Source organism: Neophocaena asiaeorientalis, unplaced genomic scaffold (genome assembly GCF_003031525.2).
Source record: "Neophocaena asiaeorientalis asiaeorientalis breed wild unplaced genomic scaffold, Neophocaena_asiaeorientalis_V1.1 scaffold98, whole genome shotgun sequence".
NCBI classification, from domain to species: Eukaryota; Metazoa; Chordata; class Mammalia; order Artiodactyla; family Phocoenidae; genus Neophocaena; species Neophocaena asiaeorientalis.
Window position 1 is genome coordinate 2,315,947 of NW_020172459.1, and position 15,170 is coordinate 2,331,116.

Consider the following 15,170-nt stretch of genomic DNA (forward strand, 5'->3'; position numbering starts at 1 on the left):
CTAGGCATGTTTGTATATGGACGTATATTGGGTAATAGTAATAACTAAAGAGTAAACATCGGGGGTGCCATGGTACCACGGGGATTTAGGAGAACATTCTTATTCTTGGAAATGTGCCGACATAAATGTGCCGACGTCATTAGGGGTGAAGGACTTGGGGTACAGGGTCATGATGTTTGCAGCCTACTTTCCAGTGGTTGGGCTAACATACAAACAAGCGAACTAAACTGTTTCAATAGAGAGAAAGAGAGAAAAATTGTGGCCTGTGGTAACAATTGGTGAGTTTGGGGAAGGGCAGAGAGCAGTCTCTTCTTTCAACTTGTTTTGCCATTTATGTGGGTTATATTTCAAACTAGAAGTCAGGAGGGGGCCTATGCAATGTGGCTGTGCCTGGTGGGCTGGGGCTTACCTCTCCCCTCTCCCTCCTTGCTCTGCTGAGGCCCTGCCCACCTGGCTCCTAGGTTACTAGAGGGTTGGGAGGAGTGTGGGGACAGGCGTCCATCACAGGGGGCCCCGGGGGGCCTGGGCAGCATCTGGGCTCGAGGACCATGAAGCCGGCCCATCCCGCTGTTTGGAACAGAGGATGGAGCCGTCGGGCAGGAGTCAGGGGGTCACCCCAGGGTGTCGGGGAATGAGCCAGAGACCCTGAGGCTGTGGAAAGTTGGGGCAGAATATCCTGGTAGGGGGCAGCTCCAGCCACCAGGTGGCCTTTGGTCCAATTCTGATGGCCACCTCTTCATTTTTGCCTCTTGGCGTGTCTCCATCCGAATGGGTCCCTGCTGTGTGACCCCTGGGGAAGCCTGGCCTTCCACCTGCCCATCTGCCTGCCTGTCTGTGTGTCCCTGCCTGCCTGGGAGCCTCTGTGAGGCTGCAAGGACGTGCATCCTGTCGCTGTGGTCCCCGGACCGCAGGCCCTGCCCAGAGGAGGAAGTGCAGTGGTGACGCCCAGCCGCCCGGGCGCAGCTCATTCCGTGACCAACCTCAGCCGAGGCCGTGGCCGTGGAGGTGCCGGAGGAGATGATGAGGAAGGTGAAGGCCTGCTGGGGTCTCAGCGGCTGGGTGGTGGGTGCCCGGGGGAGCTGAACGCTCCTCTGTGTGTGTGAGCGTGAGGGCTCTGGGTGCTGGGGGAGGCGGGAGGAGGTCTCCATCTCTGCTGGTCTCTAGAAGGGCTTTTCTAGCCTGGTCCAGAGCCTGGGGACCAGGGCTTCTGTCCTAGGCCCCTGGGCTGGGCTTTTCTTGCCAGCCCTGTGCTACATGTTCAGATGTGGGCATGTGTCCCACACATGCAGGGGGCGGGCCACGCTCTGGAGGAGGGAGGGGTCCAAGCGGGGCCCCTGGGGTCAGCCTAGGGGTGAGTGCCTGCACGCTTGCTCCCCTGCGCTGTGTTGGCTGGGCTGGGGTGGCTTGGAGGGGGCCAGGTGTGCTGGGTGCCCCTTCTCCAGTCTGGAGCTTGGGAGCAGCCCTGTGCTCACTCCTGACTGTGAGGCCCTAGGCTGTGTGTCCTGATTTGCCTGCCATATGTCACGTGGAGCCAAGGACACTTACCTGTGAGGAGGGGGCCCGTGGTGTCTGTAAAGTGCTGTGCTTGGTGGGCAGTGAGCGATAATTTGTCCCTAGTTCAAACGAGACTGGCCCCGGGGGCCCTTTCTGTTCTTCTGGGTTTGGTGGCCGGGTGTGTGGCACAGCTGGTCTGTCCCCTGGGGCCACTGGCCATCCAGGAGGAGAGGAGGGGGCCTGGCAAGATGGCCCGGACGAGGCCTCTGGGCCGTGAGAGGGGCTGGGGAAGGGGCACCCCCCTCCCCCTGCAGCACCCCGGCCACAGGAAGCTGTCGCTGAGCCCTGGCACTTAGAGGCACTCAGCCGTGTCCTGTGAGCCTCCTGCCCCACCCAGGGAGGGGCCACTGGCCCTGGGTCACAGCCCAGCCCGGACAGGCTGACCCATGGACGCTGTCGGGGAGGTTCGTTCTGCCACCAGCTCCCCTTTTTCTGCCCTGCCCGGGGCTGGTCCTTCCGAGGCTCTCCATACCCTCTGCTATCTAGCTGCACTGAGGATGTGGTGAGAGCAGACGGGGTGGCACCGATAAGGCTTCCTGGACTGCTGGGCTTGGGCTGAGCAACTGCGACCTTGGTGTCATCTGTCGCATCGTCAAAAAGGCTCCCCTTTGTTTATTACAGGGGAGACATGCATGATGAGCGTGTGCTTAGCGTGACACAGGAGAGTCTGGGGCTCCCCTCTCGGCGAGGAGAGGGCTGTGAGCTTGTGTGTGTGAGGGCTGGACAGAGCCACCCTGGGGCCTCTGTGGGGGTGGGGACAGATCGGGCATGGCCCAGCGGCTTTTAGGTGGCAGGGTGATCGGGTGCAGTCTGGGCACCCCAGAGGCTGGTCAGAAAGGCCTCTTCCCCAGTGTCTGGGGCGTGGCAGGAGGCCCAGCTATGGAGGGTGGCAAACAGGATAGCCATCGGTGCTGTGGGGCTTTACTGCAACAAATTTTGTCCTGGTCCCTGGCCTGGGGCAGGTGGTGCCCAGCTTGTTTTTCCCCCAGTAGCCACACTGGGAGCTCCCCCTGAGGACGAGGACCCAGGCTGTGTGCCCTCCTCCCCTTGTCTGTAAAGTGAGCAATAAACAAGGCCAAGGCCAGCACACACTCACTGGGCGGTGCCCTGAGCCTCGACGGTGCCGTGGGTACAGTTACTCCTGTGTCAGAGGCAGGCACTGAGGTGTAGCGAGTTAAGCAGTTAGGCTGAGGTCACATGGAGCCGTGCTGGTCACCGCCTTCCACACTGACTTTGCAGGGCTGGGACCTACTGGAACCAACACACGTTACCCAAGACCAGACCTCAAATTCGTGTGAATGCCAGATCTCACCCTGATCCTAACAGCCACCTTCATGGTGAGCTCTCTGCGTGTCAGGCTGAGGACTTTCCATACACGACCCTCTCATTTTGCATAACAGGAAACTGAGAGGCGGACTGTTTTGTTCAAGGTCAAGACTCTGATCTCAAAGTTCAAAGCTCAGATGAGAACGAGTTGTGTGTCCACCCTGTGCCCAGCCCTGTAACGGAGCTGGGGACACAGAGAGGGCTGGACACTGTCCTCGATCTCAGGCTGTGCAGGCTTGGGCAAGGCCAGAGGCAGACACTCAGGCAATGAGGAGAGTTGGTATAGGCCCTAAGTGGTACAGAGTGGGGTGGAGGAGGGAAAGGGCAGGGGCAGCTTCACAGAGGAGGTGTCGCCTGAGCAGGGTTTTGGAGGATGAATAGGAGTCTTCTGTGTGCACATGCATGCCCTTGCATTCAGGTACAGAGTGTGTGCAAGTGTCTGATATCTTGGGATGCCATCTGTCTGGACTGGGAGGGTGGGTTCGTGTCAGGTCCAGCCATCAACTGTGTGAAGGCTGTTCTGAAAGTCTTTTAGGGGATCACCTGTACTTGGGTACCTCCTATGGGCCAGGTACAGAGACGTTTTACAGACATGAGCCTTAAGGTGGGCGCCAATGTCCTTTATTAAAAAAAAAATTAATTAATTACTTGGTTGCATTGGGTCTTTGTTGCTGCACACGGGCTTTCTCTAGTTGTGGCGAGCGGGGACTACTCTTTGTTGAGGTGCGTGGGCTTCTCATTGCGGTGGCTTCTTTTGTTGTGAAGCACGGGCTCTAGGCGCACGGGCTTCAGTAGTTGTGGCTTGCGGGCTTAGTTGCTCCGCGGCATGTGGGATCTTCCCGGACCAGGGCTCGAACCCGTGTCCCCTGCATTGGCAGATGGATTCTTAACAACAGCGCCACCAGGGAAGCCCGCTAACATCCTTTTTATTTTCCGACAAGGCACTTGAGGTTGAGAGAGATGGTCAGAGTCCCTTTTCTCAGGGTTCTTCTCACCACCTGGCGTAGTCTCACCATGGCTGGCCTCTTTCTCGAGGCCTGAAGCTCTCTCTGGTGGCTTCCGCTGGCTGGGGGAAACCCACAGCTGTGTTGGATGCCTGGGGCCAGGTGTGCATGTCTGTGTGTACATCGGGGCCTTGGTGTTCTCAGGAGCCCTGATAGCCGGGCGGGCACTGGTGACTCCACTGATGGAGGGCATCTCCTCAGGGAGAAGGAGAGGCAGGGGGTGGACAGGCTCCCTTTCCAGTTCTCCTGCCTGATGGTTTGCTCCAGTGGCCCCTGCTGACTTCTGCAGGTTCTTTCCCACCTGGTGGTCCATTTCTCTCTCTGGAGGTGGTGGGGCTGTGGGGTGGGCGTTGATGGGGTGAGTCACCTACTTGTGCTCAGTGTCGAGTGGGCTGGGCATCCCCACAGCTCCACCCTGTTCCCATGGGGCCAGCCGGATGTGGCTGCCAGGGGAATGGGGAGCCTGTGGATTGAGGGAAGTGCCCGTTTTCTTTCTTTTACTTTCTTCTTCTTTTTAGAACTCTTTTCTTGGCCACGCTGTGCGGCATGTGGGATCTTAGTTCCCTGACCAGGGATCGAACCTGCGCTCCCGCCATGCATTGGAAGCGCGGAGTCTTAACCACGGGACTGCCAGGGGAGTCCCAAAGTGCCCGTTTTCCTGCTCGTGGTTTTGCTTTTCTCCTCTCAGTCCCGTGTTGGCCCTTGGCATCCAGCTGCACTTCGCCCATGGAGTGTCCTGACTGTTGTAGCACAAAGTTGTTGGCGGGCTGCTCCCCAGTGTGCACCGCTGCCCCCGCACCCGCCACTCTCACCTTTCCTCTCCATCCTTTACGACCTCTAGTCATCTTGAGCGACTTGAAATTCCCTGGTAACGGACCTCATCTTTCTGGTCCTCCTCGCCTTTGCTGCAAGCTCTCCCCTCCGTCTGAGCTGCCACTTCCCCCTGGAAGTCTTCCTTGATTGCCCGGCCTGGATAGGATCTCCATCCTGGGCTCCCGCAGGCTCTTGTACCTCCCCCTCTCTTGGGACTGGACACACGTCTGAATGATTTGCTGACCCAGCAGAGATGATCAGGGCTGGGCACAGAGCGGGAGTTTGGCAAGAGATGGCCGAATGCATTGCATGATGAGAGAGAGGGTCTGAGAGCTGACTGGCCTCGCCCTGGCTCCTGGGCAGCTGGGGGAGGGGGAGCGGGGCAGCACAGGCCATCTTAGGGTCAGTCAGGGGTGGGAAGGGTCCAGGCTGTGTTCTGGGACTGGGCATCCCTCGGTCTAGGACACTGGCCTGGCATTCCAGCCCCATCTGGTACTCATCCCTGCCAGGGGCCCACTTGTTTGTCTACTCCACCTGCCACCCTCACCCATTACCACCTGCTTACTTGTTATTCTTGTTGGGTCTTGGCCGCCGTCTCTGCCGACCATCATCTCGGTGTTGTCCTTTTTGCTTGCCTGCCCAGGCCTGTGGAGGGGCATCTTTGCCTCCCTCTACCCCTGCCCACCCCACCTCCTGTCTCCCGCAGTATCCCCTTCCTGTACCCCCATCTCATGTTTTCCTCTGCTGTCTTCCCATTGCCCTCACCCTTCCTTGCTTCTTTATTGTCGCTCTCTCTCTCTGCCCATAGAGAACTCTGGGATTGGAGGGACAGAAGCTGGGAGAGGGGAGTCTGGGAGAGCCTGGTGGGCCAGGGCTTCCTCTCAGGCTCCTGGTCTGGCTCCCTCTTTTTCTAGATCTTTCCCCCTCTCCCGGCCTTGGGTCTCTCTCTCTGCCTTTACCCACCCACCTCCCCATCTGTGTCCTCAGTGCCCTCTCTGCTGACACAGCTGAGAAGGGACAGCTGTGACTCACAGAGGGGCGAGTCTGCCTCTGGGATTTGGGGAGTAGAGTGTGTGGCCGTGAGCCCACGTGTGTGTGCCCTTGTGTGCCTGTGTGTGTGAATGCACGTGTGCCAGTGTGAGTGCCAGGGGTGGGAGGGAGTCTAGATACGGGCTAGAATGGGTCACAACTGAAACTCCGGTCAGATTGGGAGCTGACTTCCAGGGACTGCAAGAGCCTGACGCCCAGCCACCCTCCCTGCCCTCCTGGTCCTGGGGCGGTCACTTCCCTGCCCCTCCGCCTGGTATTTATGAGCCTTGGGCCCAGGAAAAGGAGTCATGTGGGGAGGTGGGGCTGCCCCTACTGGCCCCCTCATGTTCAGCTGCCAGGGTGGGGGCGGAGCACCCAGGGCTGCAGTGTAAGGTCAGCTAGGAGGGGCGCCCGACCCCTCATACTGCTGTTTCCGTTGCTACAGCAAGTCTGTCCTAAGTTCCTCCTCTTGACTGATGGGTGAGCCCTGTGTAGAGGATGAAGAGGGTCTCAGTCCTGCCCTTGGGGGTCACAGCAGCCACAAGACCTCTGATGGTCCCGGTGCCCTGGGCTGGCTGGGTGATATTGGCCATGGGCCTCCCAGACCCGACCCTGGCTGGGGTGGGGAGGGGTCTGTGGTATTGGTGACCGGGCCCTCTTGGTTTGGCTACTTCCCTTCTCAGAGTAACACACTTTCTTTCTCCCTCTGCCTTGGCAGGTCCTCCAGAAACTGGGGAAGGCGGATGAGACAAAGGATGAGCAGTTTGAACAGTGTGTCCAGAATTTCAACAAGCAGCTGGTGAGTGTGGGTGGCCCTTGGCCTTAGGGAGCTTGTGAAAATGGAACTGTGGCTGCCAGGTGGAAAATGTCAAGAGCTGAATTTGTGGGCAAGGGGAACCTGAGAAGAGCATCAGTGTGGGCTGGCGAGGTCACGGAAGGCTTCTTGGAAGAGGGAGCATCGGCCCTGGGTGTGGACCGTGGGGGAGAGGAAGGAGGGGCAGGGGTACACCTTAGGTCCTTGGTAACACTTAAGGTTGGGGTGGGAGCTGTCATTAGATTGTGCCCAGGCTCTGGGAAACCTTGAATGTCAAGGCAAGTGGGATCTCTAGAAGCTTCTTGTGAGGAGAGTGGTATCTGCAGGGTTTAATGTGGGAGCAGAGCAGACTGGCTTTGATTTGGGCACCTCGATCAAAGTGTCGACCGTGCCTGGCTGAGTGGCAAGCTCCAGGCCTGGCCATTTGTAGATGGCTTGTGGGTGCCTGTAACAACCCTGTAAGGCAGCTGGTGTCACTGTGCCCCTTTCACAGATGAAGCAGTTGAGGCTCAGAGAAGTTGGGTGATTTGCCCAAGGCCACCCAGCTTTGGGAGTGGATTCAGACCCATACTTGTCTGATTCCAAAAACTGCAAGGAACTTGAAGGGCATCCTTAGCAATTCCTTTTACAGGCCAGGGGCCGGTGACAGGAGGGCCTTAATTATGTTGGCAGCCTGGGGGCAGTGGTTAGATCCAAGGGAGGACTTCCTGACCAAAGGGCTCTAAATACCCTGACTGGGTTGTACCTGAGACCTTCCCCGCTCAGGTCGGCTAAGTCTAGAATAAGCTACTTTGGTGGCTGTGTCTGAGTGTAGTAGAAGAGGAGAATGAAATGACCCTGGCAAGTGTCCCCTCACTGGGCAGGGCCAAGGAGGCAGGGAGAGAGAGCTGGGCCACGGCTCTGTGGCTTCTGCAGACCAGCCCCAGTGAGTGACAGATGGGGATGGGGGCCAGAGGAGGCCACAGGAATGGGCATGGCTGTGGGGAGTGAGGTCAGGGTCTCAGCTCTGCTAGGAAAGGGGCCGGGTGGGCCTAGACAGGGGCTGGGAGGGCCCAGGCCTCTTCCTGCTTGTCCACACCTGACGCCTCAGAAAGCACGGAAGGTACCACCACGGCCTCTGCGGCTGGAATGGAACCTCTGGCGGAAGGGGCCTCCTTTGGAAAACTCTGACAGCCCGCTGGCCAGGGGCTCGGAGCAGCTGGGAGAGGGCTGAAGAGCATGCTGGGAGAGGGCAGGGGTGCATGCTGGGAGAGGGCCAAAGAGCATGCTGGGAGAGGGCAGGGATGTATGCTGGGAGAGGGCAGGGGAGGAGCTGGGAGAGGGTCGGGGAGCCTGCTGGGAGAGGGCAGGGGTGCATGCTGGGAGAGGGCAGGGGAGCAGCTGGGAGAGGGCAGGGGAGCAGCTGAAAGAGGGTAGGGGTGCATGCTGGGAGACGGCCGGGAGCATGCTGGGAGAGGGCGAGGGAACAGCTGGGAGAGGGCAGGGATGCATGCTGGGAGAGGGCAGGGGAGCAGCTGGGAGAGGGCCGGGGAGCCTGCTGGGAGAGGGCCGGGGTGCCAGCTGGGAACGGGCCCAGGACCAAGTCTACCCTCACCTGCCAGAGAAGCTGAACTGAGGGGTTCCCCAGAACAGGGCTGGGAGCCCCCATGGCTGCTTGTCCCCCAGGCCAGGAATGTTTCAAGGCCCAGAACAGAGACATTGCTGGCTGTGTGGCTCTGTGTGAGCCCTTGCCCCTTGGGCCTCACATTTCTCACTTGCAAAATAGAGGTTTGAACAAGAACCCTGAAGTTCCCTCTGGGTCGCTGGCTCTGGGCAAGGAGTCACCCACTGATCTTTGCCCAGAGGGGCTGGGGAGTGAGGCCAGGGCTAAAGATAGCCAGTGCTGGTGGCTCCCTGGCTGTGGACATGGGCGGTCATTTGAGCTGGTGCTCTGCCCTCAGGCTGGGTGGGGTGGTCGGCGTCTGAGGGGCCAAGGGTGGAAGCAGGGTGGGCAAATTTAAGGTCTCGTTTGAGGCTTGGGGTAACCCTCCCTTAGGAGTTAGGGCAGCTGGGCAGTTCTGGATTTGATTGGTGTGTGGAGATGACTAGGACCTGGGGGTGGGTGGGGTTCAGGATTTACAAAGGTGTGAGGGTCACTATTCTCAGGGGAGTGAATTCAGGGAGCTGCAGGGCTTGGTGGGGGGCGGGGGGGGCAGCTTGGGAAAGGCCAAGTGAAGCTTGAGCACAGGGAGCCCTGCTTTTCACCTGGGAACACCAGGCCTAGTGGGTCAGCCCTAGCTGAGTTCAGGATGGCAGGGAGTTTGGGCTTCAAGGAAGTGAATCTCCCACCCCTTCCTATGGGGGTGGGTCCTAGGAGAGGGTGTCGGTCACCTTGCTGTCACCTGCTCTCACAGGGACCCGGTTTACATAGCTCTTCTGGGCCTGCTCAGTGTTAGTTGCGACATCCCTGCCCCTGCGTCCCGTCCCTGCACTGTGAAACCCTGGAGGGCCCACTCACACTCCCGCCCACCTGAGTGCTTCAAACCCAGCTCAGGCCCTCCCAGAAGCCATCCTGGGTCCTCCAGGTGGCCCAAGCTCTTCCTCCTAGGAGCCACCTGGACCTTGCACCCCAGGGCTCATCGTTGCATGTTGCTGTCACTGAGGTGGGGCAGGTCTGATTCCTTCTCATCCCCCAGGATCCACCCAGGCCTCTGCTCCAAGGGGGCACTGCTGGCTGTCGTTTGAAGCTCCTACGGCATTGCTTGCAGAGGGGCAAGAGTCAGCTGGAGCCAGAGAGGTCCGTGCAGGGGAGGACTTCCCTGCCCCCTGGATTCCCTGGGAAGATGGGGGCTGACATCAGGGAGGCAGGGAGAGCCTTTGGAGGGAGGTTCGGGGGACATGGGCTGCCTGCTGGCCACCCCATGGAGCCGCACCTGCCGTCAGTCCCAGGCTGTGGTGCCCTTCCAAGACTCCCAAGTCCGGAGCCGGGAGAGCAGGCTGAGGGGCAGGGGCTCCAGAACTTTATCCTTCCCCAGCTGCTCTGCAAGGCGTTTGTTAGAGCCCAGGAGCCTCCGCCGAGTTGTTTGTCAGAGCCAGTGTGGAGGGGAGGTGGCTTGGGCGCCCGCCTGAGGCGACAGCTGGCTGGGGGCCCCGGGGTGGGGGGCGTCGACCCTGGGCCCAGCTGCAGTTGGCACAGGGCGGGCCTTGCACATCTGTACCCAGCGTGCCTGCTCACAGCGTGGCCTTGTTTGGGAAGCACAAGGGGCCCTGGTACGGCCTGAAGCCTGAGCAAGCGTGGCAAACCCCCCCCACCCCGCCACGGGCGACCCCTTTCTCAGGGTGCATTGGAGACGGACGCTGGGGGACTCTGGGGAGGGGAGCGAGGTGATGGAGGCTAAGCTGGGTCTGGAAGATTCTGTGACATCAGACGAACACAATAACATCACATCACAAACATATTTGAGTCTTCATCTCTGCCACCAAAGCACTGAGTTGTGAAGACTGGGGAGGCTGCATCAAGGCTGCATCAGGAATGGGGTGGACCCTTCCTGGTTCCCCGATCCCTGAGGGAATTCCAGAGAGGTTTGAATGCTTGTCGATTGGCCTTTTGTTTCGTACTTTAATCAGCACACCTCAAACTTGGATGTTCCTAAGAATGATATGTGGCCAGGGTTTCCTTCTTTTAAATGCGATGTGCTGAAACCCTCCTTGCACAGGGTCTCTGCTGTCCCATGGAGGCATTCGTCATAACGAATAGGCAGCTCTGCCTGTTCCGGCCCCTTCGTGACCCATTCGGCAAACTGGGGCCTGAGTGGCCAGGTATTGGAGGTTCTCGCCGGTTCTCCCAGTGCCCGTGTGACCCTGGGCAAGTCATGCAACCTCTCAGTTTCCTCTTCATTAGGTGGAAACAGTGGTGTTGAGAGCTGGTGTGTGGAAAGTGCCGGCCCCAGTGAGGAGCTGCTGCCCGGAGCTCTGAGGACACCAGGGCAGGAGGAAAGGGCTCTGACTGTAAAGAGGGGGGCCTGTTTGCAGGGGGACAGGAGAGGTTTGAGGGTGCTGGGGGGTGAGCCTGTGCAGGGGGGCTGGGTCCCTGCCTGCCCTCGGCTGGAGCCTTGACCTGCAGGGGTGGACCACCACCTTCCGTCTCCTACGGGAGCTCCAGGCTGGCCGGGTGGAGCTCTGTAGGGGCTCACGTCTCCTGGGACTGTGGCTCTATGCTGTCATCTATCTAACCCTCCACCAGGGGGAGGGACTTCAAAACAAGGTGTCACTGAGGCGTAGGCTGGTGTCAGGGTAGGGAGAGCCCAGGAGGTCTGCCGTCACGGCCCTCCAGAGGCCCCGGTCTCCTGTGTCCCCCTAGGTCCCCCATCATTGTTCTCAGTGTACAGCCCACTTCCTGAGGCTGGCCTTCACGACCTCGGGCCCGGCCCAGCTCGCTTAAGCCATTTCCCTGAAGGCCTGTGATGTGCCAGGCGCCCCTGCAGGCACTCCACGCACATTTGCTTGTGGTCTCCCAGGCTGGGGTCATTCGACCCAGTTGGCAGGCAAGGAGACCGAGGCTTAGAGAGGCTACGTGTCTAGTAAGGGACAAAGCTGGGTCTTCACGGCCCCAAAGCCTATGTGTGCTTTCTCCCGCTTTCCACGCGGCTTCTGAAAACTTCAGCATCTCCCTGGCGGTGGTCTCAGACTTTCCCCGCTGGCCTCAGCCTGCTCGCCCCTCCTCGCACCTGGAGCTCAGCTGTCCTGCTCCTGCCTTCTGCGGTGCTGATGGCCAGAGGGAGTTGAGGCTGTGCCTGTGGTTCCACCCTCTCTGCTGGCCCTGCCTGCTGTTCCAGGAAGTCCCGGGAGCTGCCCTCCCAGCTCAGGGTGCTTCACTCCCTGGCCCATTCTCCCTCATCACCCTTTCCTCCTACATCTTCCCTCTCAGCTGGGCCAGTGTCCCGAGAGGCCTGGACATGACCCCCATACTTCTCTGCGCTCCTTCCAAAGGCCTTCCCTTCCGGACCTCTCCTCTCCCCATCAGAACCCTCCTGACCCTGGTGGGATGCAGTGGGAGTCCGCTGGCCTCAGGCACCAACCACCTAAGCTTTCAGGACAAGGTGCTGGGTGGTTCCTGTATCCCCGATCGTGTTCCTGGGCTTGTTGGTCGCCTGGTTCATGGTTACCCGAGGGCAGGCCTGCCACATGCTGGTCCCATCCTACACCTGGGCTGTGCGTGTGTGTGTCCTTCAACCGTGCTCCAGTGTCTCGTCCAGGGTGGAGGGGTCTCTGTCTTCTTGCCTTCCTTACAGGGCTGAGAACAGTGTCTGAGAGAGAAGGTGCTGACACCCTTGGGTGAATGTTCCTTCGGGCACAGGGCTCCCGAGAGGGAGCTCAGTGTGTCAGTGGCCAGAGAGGCGATAGCTGCCGTGCCCCGGCGCGGTATCCTGTAGGCCCCCAGTGCCTTGCCGTGGACAGCCCATCCGTGGCGGGTGTCCGGGAGGTGCAGGAGGCAGAGGGAAGGTGTGGGCTGTGCCCCAGGCCCTCACCTTCTTCTCGTCTGCCTCTTTGCAGACCGAGGGCACCCGGCTGCAGAAGGACCTCCGGACCTACCTGGCCTCAGTCAAAGGTAAGGGGCAGACCTGGCCTGGATGGGATGCAGAGAGGGGGCCCTCCCCATATGGAGCTGATGGGCGCAGAGCTGGGAAGGGGCAGCAGGGCTGTCAGGGATGTCCACCTACCTCCTGGAACTTAAGGGGTGGGGCAAGGGTAACCCCCCCACCCCCCCAATCAGGGGTCCCCATGGCCCTGGTTGCAGCATGGCCCTTCTGCCCCACAGCCATGCATGAGGCCTCCAAGAAGCTGAACGAGTGTCTGCAGGAGGTGTACGAGCCTGACTGGCCTGGCAGGGATGAAGCGAACAAGATCGCTGAGGTGAGTGTGGGACCGGTGGCCTGGGCCCTTCCCCAAGGGCCCTTCTGACCTCGGCTGGCCGCCCGTCGCACCCTGCGGCGCCCTCTGGGACCAGCCCTTCTGGTCCTCACGTGCTGTGTGCTCTTGGGCAAGTCCACCTCCCTCTCGGAGAGCCCTCGCGCTGAGATGGGTTTCCTGATGCGGTCCTCCTGAGGCACCTCTGGTCTCTGTGCTGTGTCTCCTGGCTGGGGAAGCCTCCCTCCCTGGCCCCACCAGCCCTGGGCCTATCTGATCCTCAGGGTCACGTTTTGAAAAGGCAGGAGGTGTGACCGCATTTTATAGATAAGGAGGCTGAGGTTCTGAGGAGCCGCCCAGCCGTGAAGCGATGGGGCAGAGCTGGCCCCCGGGTCCCTGGGAGGTGAGAGCCGGACCGGCTGTGGGCCGGCTCCCCTGGTGCGCGCTGCTGTGTTCTTGTCTCCCGCAGAACAATGACCTGCTCTGGATGGATTACCACCAGAAGCTGGTGGACCAGGCGCTGCTGACCATGGACACGTACCTGGGCCAGTTCCCTGACATCAAGGTGAGAGGTGCTTGGTCTGTCCACCCTGCTGCGGCCTGGCAGCCTGTGTCGGGGAGCTGGAGAGGGAGAGAGGGACGGGGGTGCCGGGGCGGGGGAGAGGGCACCCCCGGGCTGAAGGCAGGCCTCCCCCACTCGCCTGGCACTTCGTCCTCCAGGGCTGCGCCCTCTGAGACCAGCCTGCCAGCCCCCAGACCTGGGCCTTTCTGAGCTGGAAGGCCTGTCCCTTTGGGTCTCCAGACTATGGAAAGAGACCTCATGGGGCATGTAAGTGTGTGGCCGTGTCCCTGTGGAGTGCCTGCAGGGTTGACGAGGTGTATTAGGGGGCTGGAAGGCCTGGGTGTGTGTGCCCTGTGTGAGGCTCTGTGTGCTTGGAAGGGAAGGTGTGTATAGTTGTGCGTGTCGCCTCTTACCTGGGTGTGTTTGTGTGACGTCGCGTGTTCAAAAAGCCAGCTGCCTTTGCTGGGCCTGGGTGAGTTAGGACCCGTCAGTGTGCCAGGATCGCCGCCGAGGTGACTGGGACCCCAGGTGCTCCAGACATGCAAGCAGAGTTGTCTGGAGCTCAGGTGGTGACTGTCGTGCTGGACCCGATCCCCTGGGTGGGTGTGTGCGGGGGTCCCGGTCCACGCTGGCCACCTCGGCCTCCCAGTGCAGATGCCTCAGGCTCCCGAAGGTGCCTTATGGGGAGAGTAGGAGGGAGGCCGGTGGTGGTGGCCCCGGGGGAGAGAAGCCCGAGGCCCAGGAGGCCTCTTTAAGGAGCTGAGGGCCAAGGGAGGGGGCTCATCGGACGCGGCTGGCAGGAGCTGACAAAAATGGTTCACTGTTGCGAGGACCTCCATAGAAGAAAGGACCGCAGAGGGCACGGACTGCCTCGAAGGGTGAGCTCTTTGCCACCAGAAATGTCCGAGAGAGTCGCAGGCACGTCTTAGACGCACTTGAGCCTGGAGTCGGCTGCCCTGAGCCCTCCGGGTGCATCTAGGTCACCGTGCCCGTGACCCAGTTTCCCCGGGTCAGCATCTCAGCGTGGGCGCCAGGCCCTGTTCAGCCCCCTCCTCCTTCTGTCCCCCAGTCACGCATCGCCAAGCGTGGGCGGAAGCTGGTTGACTACGACAGTGCCCGGCACCATTACGAGTCCCTCCAAACCGCCAAGAAGAAGGATGAAGCCAAAATTGCTAAGGTAAGGCTGGGGGTGTTGGGTGCTGCCGGGGAGTCTTCAGGGAGTGGCAGGCAGCAGGGCCGCAGGGGTCCCAAGCCCTCCCCCGGGGAGCCTTCTTCCTGTGCTGCGTTCACCGCACCCTTGGCAGGCTTGTTTGTCACTGCGCCCTGGCCCGCGGGCATCCTCAACCCCCTTGCCAGATGGCTTCATGGCTGGGGACTAGTCCCGGTAGGTCTGGCCGAAGAGCTGGGGTGGGGACGGCGCTGGGCCCAGGGCCTGAGTGAGAGGCTCTTGTGGGCCCCTGGGTGAGGCCCCCCTCCTGGCCCATCCTGTAGTGCCGTCCTGTCCCCTGGCCCCTCCGCCTGCTCTGAGGCTGCTTTCCAAGATGAGAACAGGCCTGGCTTGGGTTTCACTGGCCTGGCCCCTCCCGGCCTGGCGCGCTGCGGCTGGAATTCCTTCACCGGATCCCAAGCGACCCTGCCACAGCTGGAACAAGCCGGGTGGGGGTGGGGCGGAGTTTACACACACACTCTCCAGGTGAGGGTCTGCGGGCGGAGCCCCGCCCCCCCCGCCTCCGCCCAGACCGGGGCAGGACTACGCTTGCTGAGCCCCTCTGCCCCTGCTAACGATTCTCACATTTTGCTTTGCAGTTGGAGTTCACCCCCTTCTCTGCCCCGCTCGGGGCACCCCTTAATTCTCAGCCTCGGGGCCTTTACCTGCTCTGGGGGGCCGGCCCTCTGGAGGGTGGCAGGTGTCTGTCACTGCACTGGAGACTGTTTGGACGTGGTGTTTAATGTCTGTGTCCTCTGTTTCTTTCTCCCCACCTCCCTCTTGTTTCTCTACTCCTTGGCCTTGACCTTGACCTCCCCTCCCCACCCCCAGCCTGTCTCGCTGCTTGAGAAAGCCGCCCCCCAGTGGTGCCAAGGCAAACTGCAGGCTCATCTCGTAGCTCAAACTAACCTGCTCCGAAATCAGGTGACACTGGCTTCTAACCTTGCACGTGCTGGCGCCTTCTGGTTTGTCGTC

General features: G+C 60.6%; 1 protein-coding gene across 11 annotated transcripts in view; it reads left to right on the top strand.

Moving 5' to 3' along the window:
• BIN1 (bridging integrator 1) overlaps positions 1 to 15,170 on the top strand; it is a 54,860-nt gene that overhangs the window by 20,875 nt on the left and 18,815 nt on the right. For 7 of the 11 annotated variants that reach the window (XM_024738002.1, XM_024738006.1, XM_024738012.1 and 4 more), the window contains exons 2-6: positions 6,445 to 6,525; positions 12,073 to 12,127; positions 12,338 to 12,432; positions 12,896 to 12,991; positions 14,058 to 14,165. In XM_024738002.1, the coding sequence (XP_024593770.1) occupies positions 6,445 to 6,525; positions 12,073 to 12,127; positions 12,338 to 12,432; positions 12,896 to 12,991; positions 14,058 to 14,165 (435 nt within the window). Of the gene's footprint in view, positions 1 to 952; positions 1,030 to 6,444; positions 6,526 to 12,072; positions 12,128 to 12,337; positions 12,433 to 12,895; positions 12,992 to 14,057; positions 14,166 to 15,026; positions 15,120 to 15,170 lie in introns of those variants that run through there. The other 4 variants (XM_024738013.1, XM_024738014.1, XM_024738003.1 and 1 more) reach the window with 2 other exon arrangements.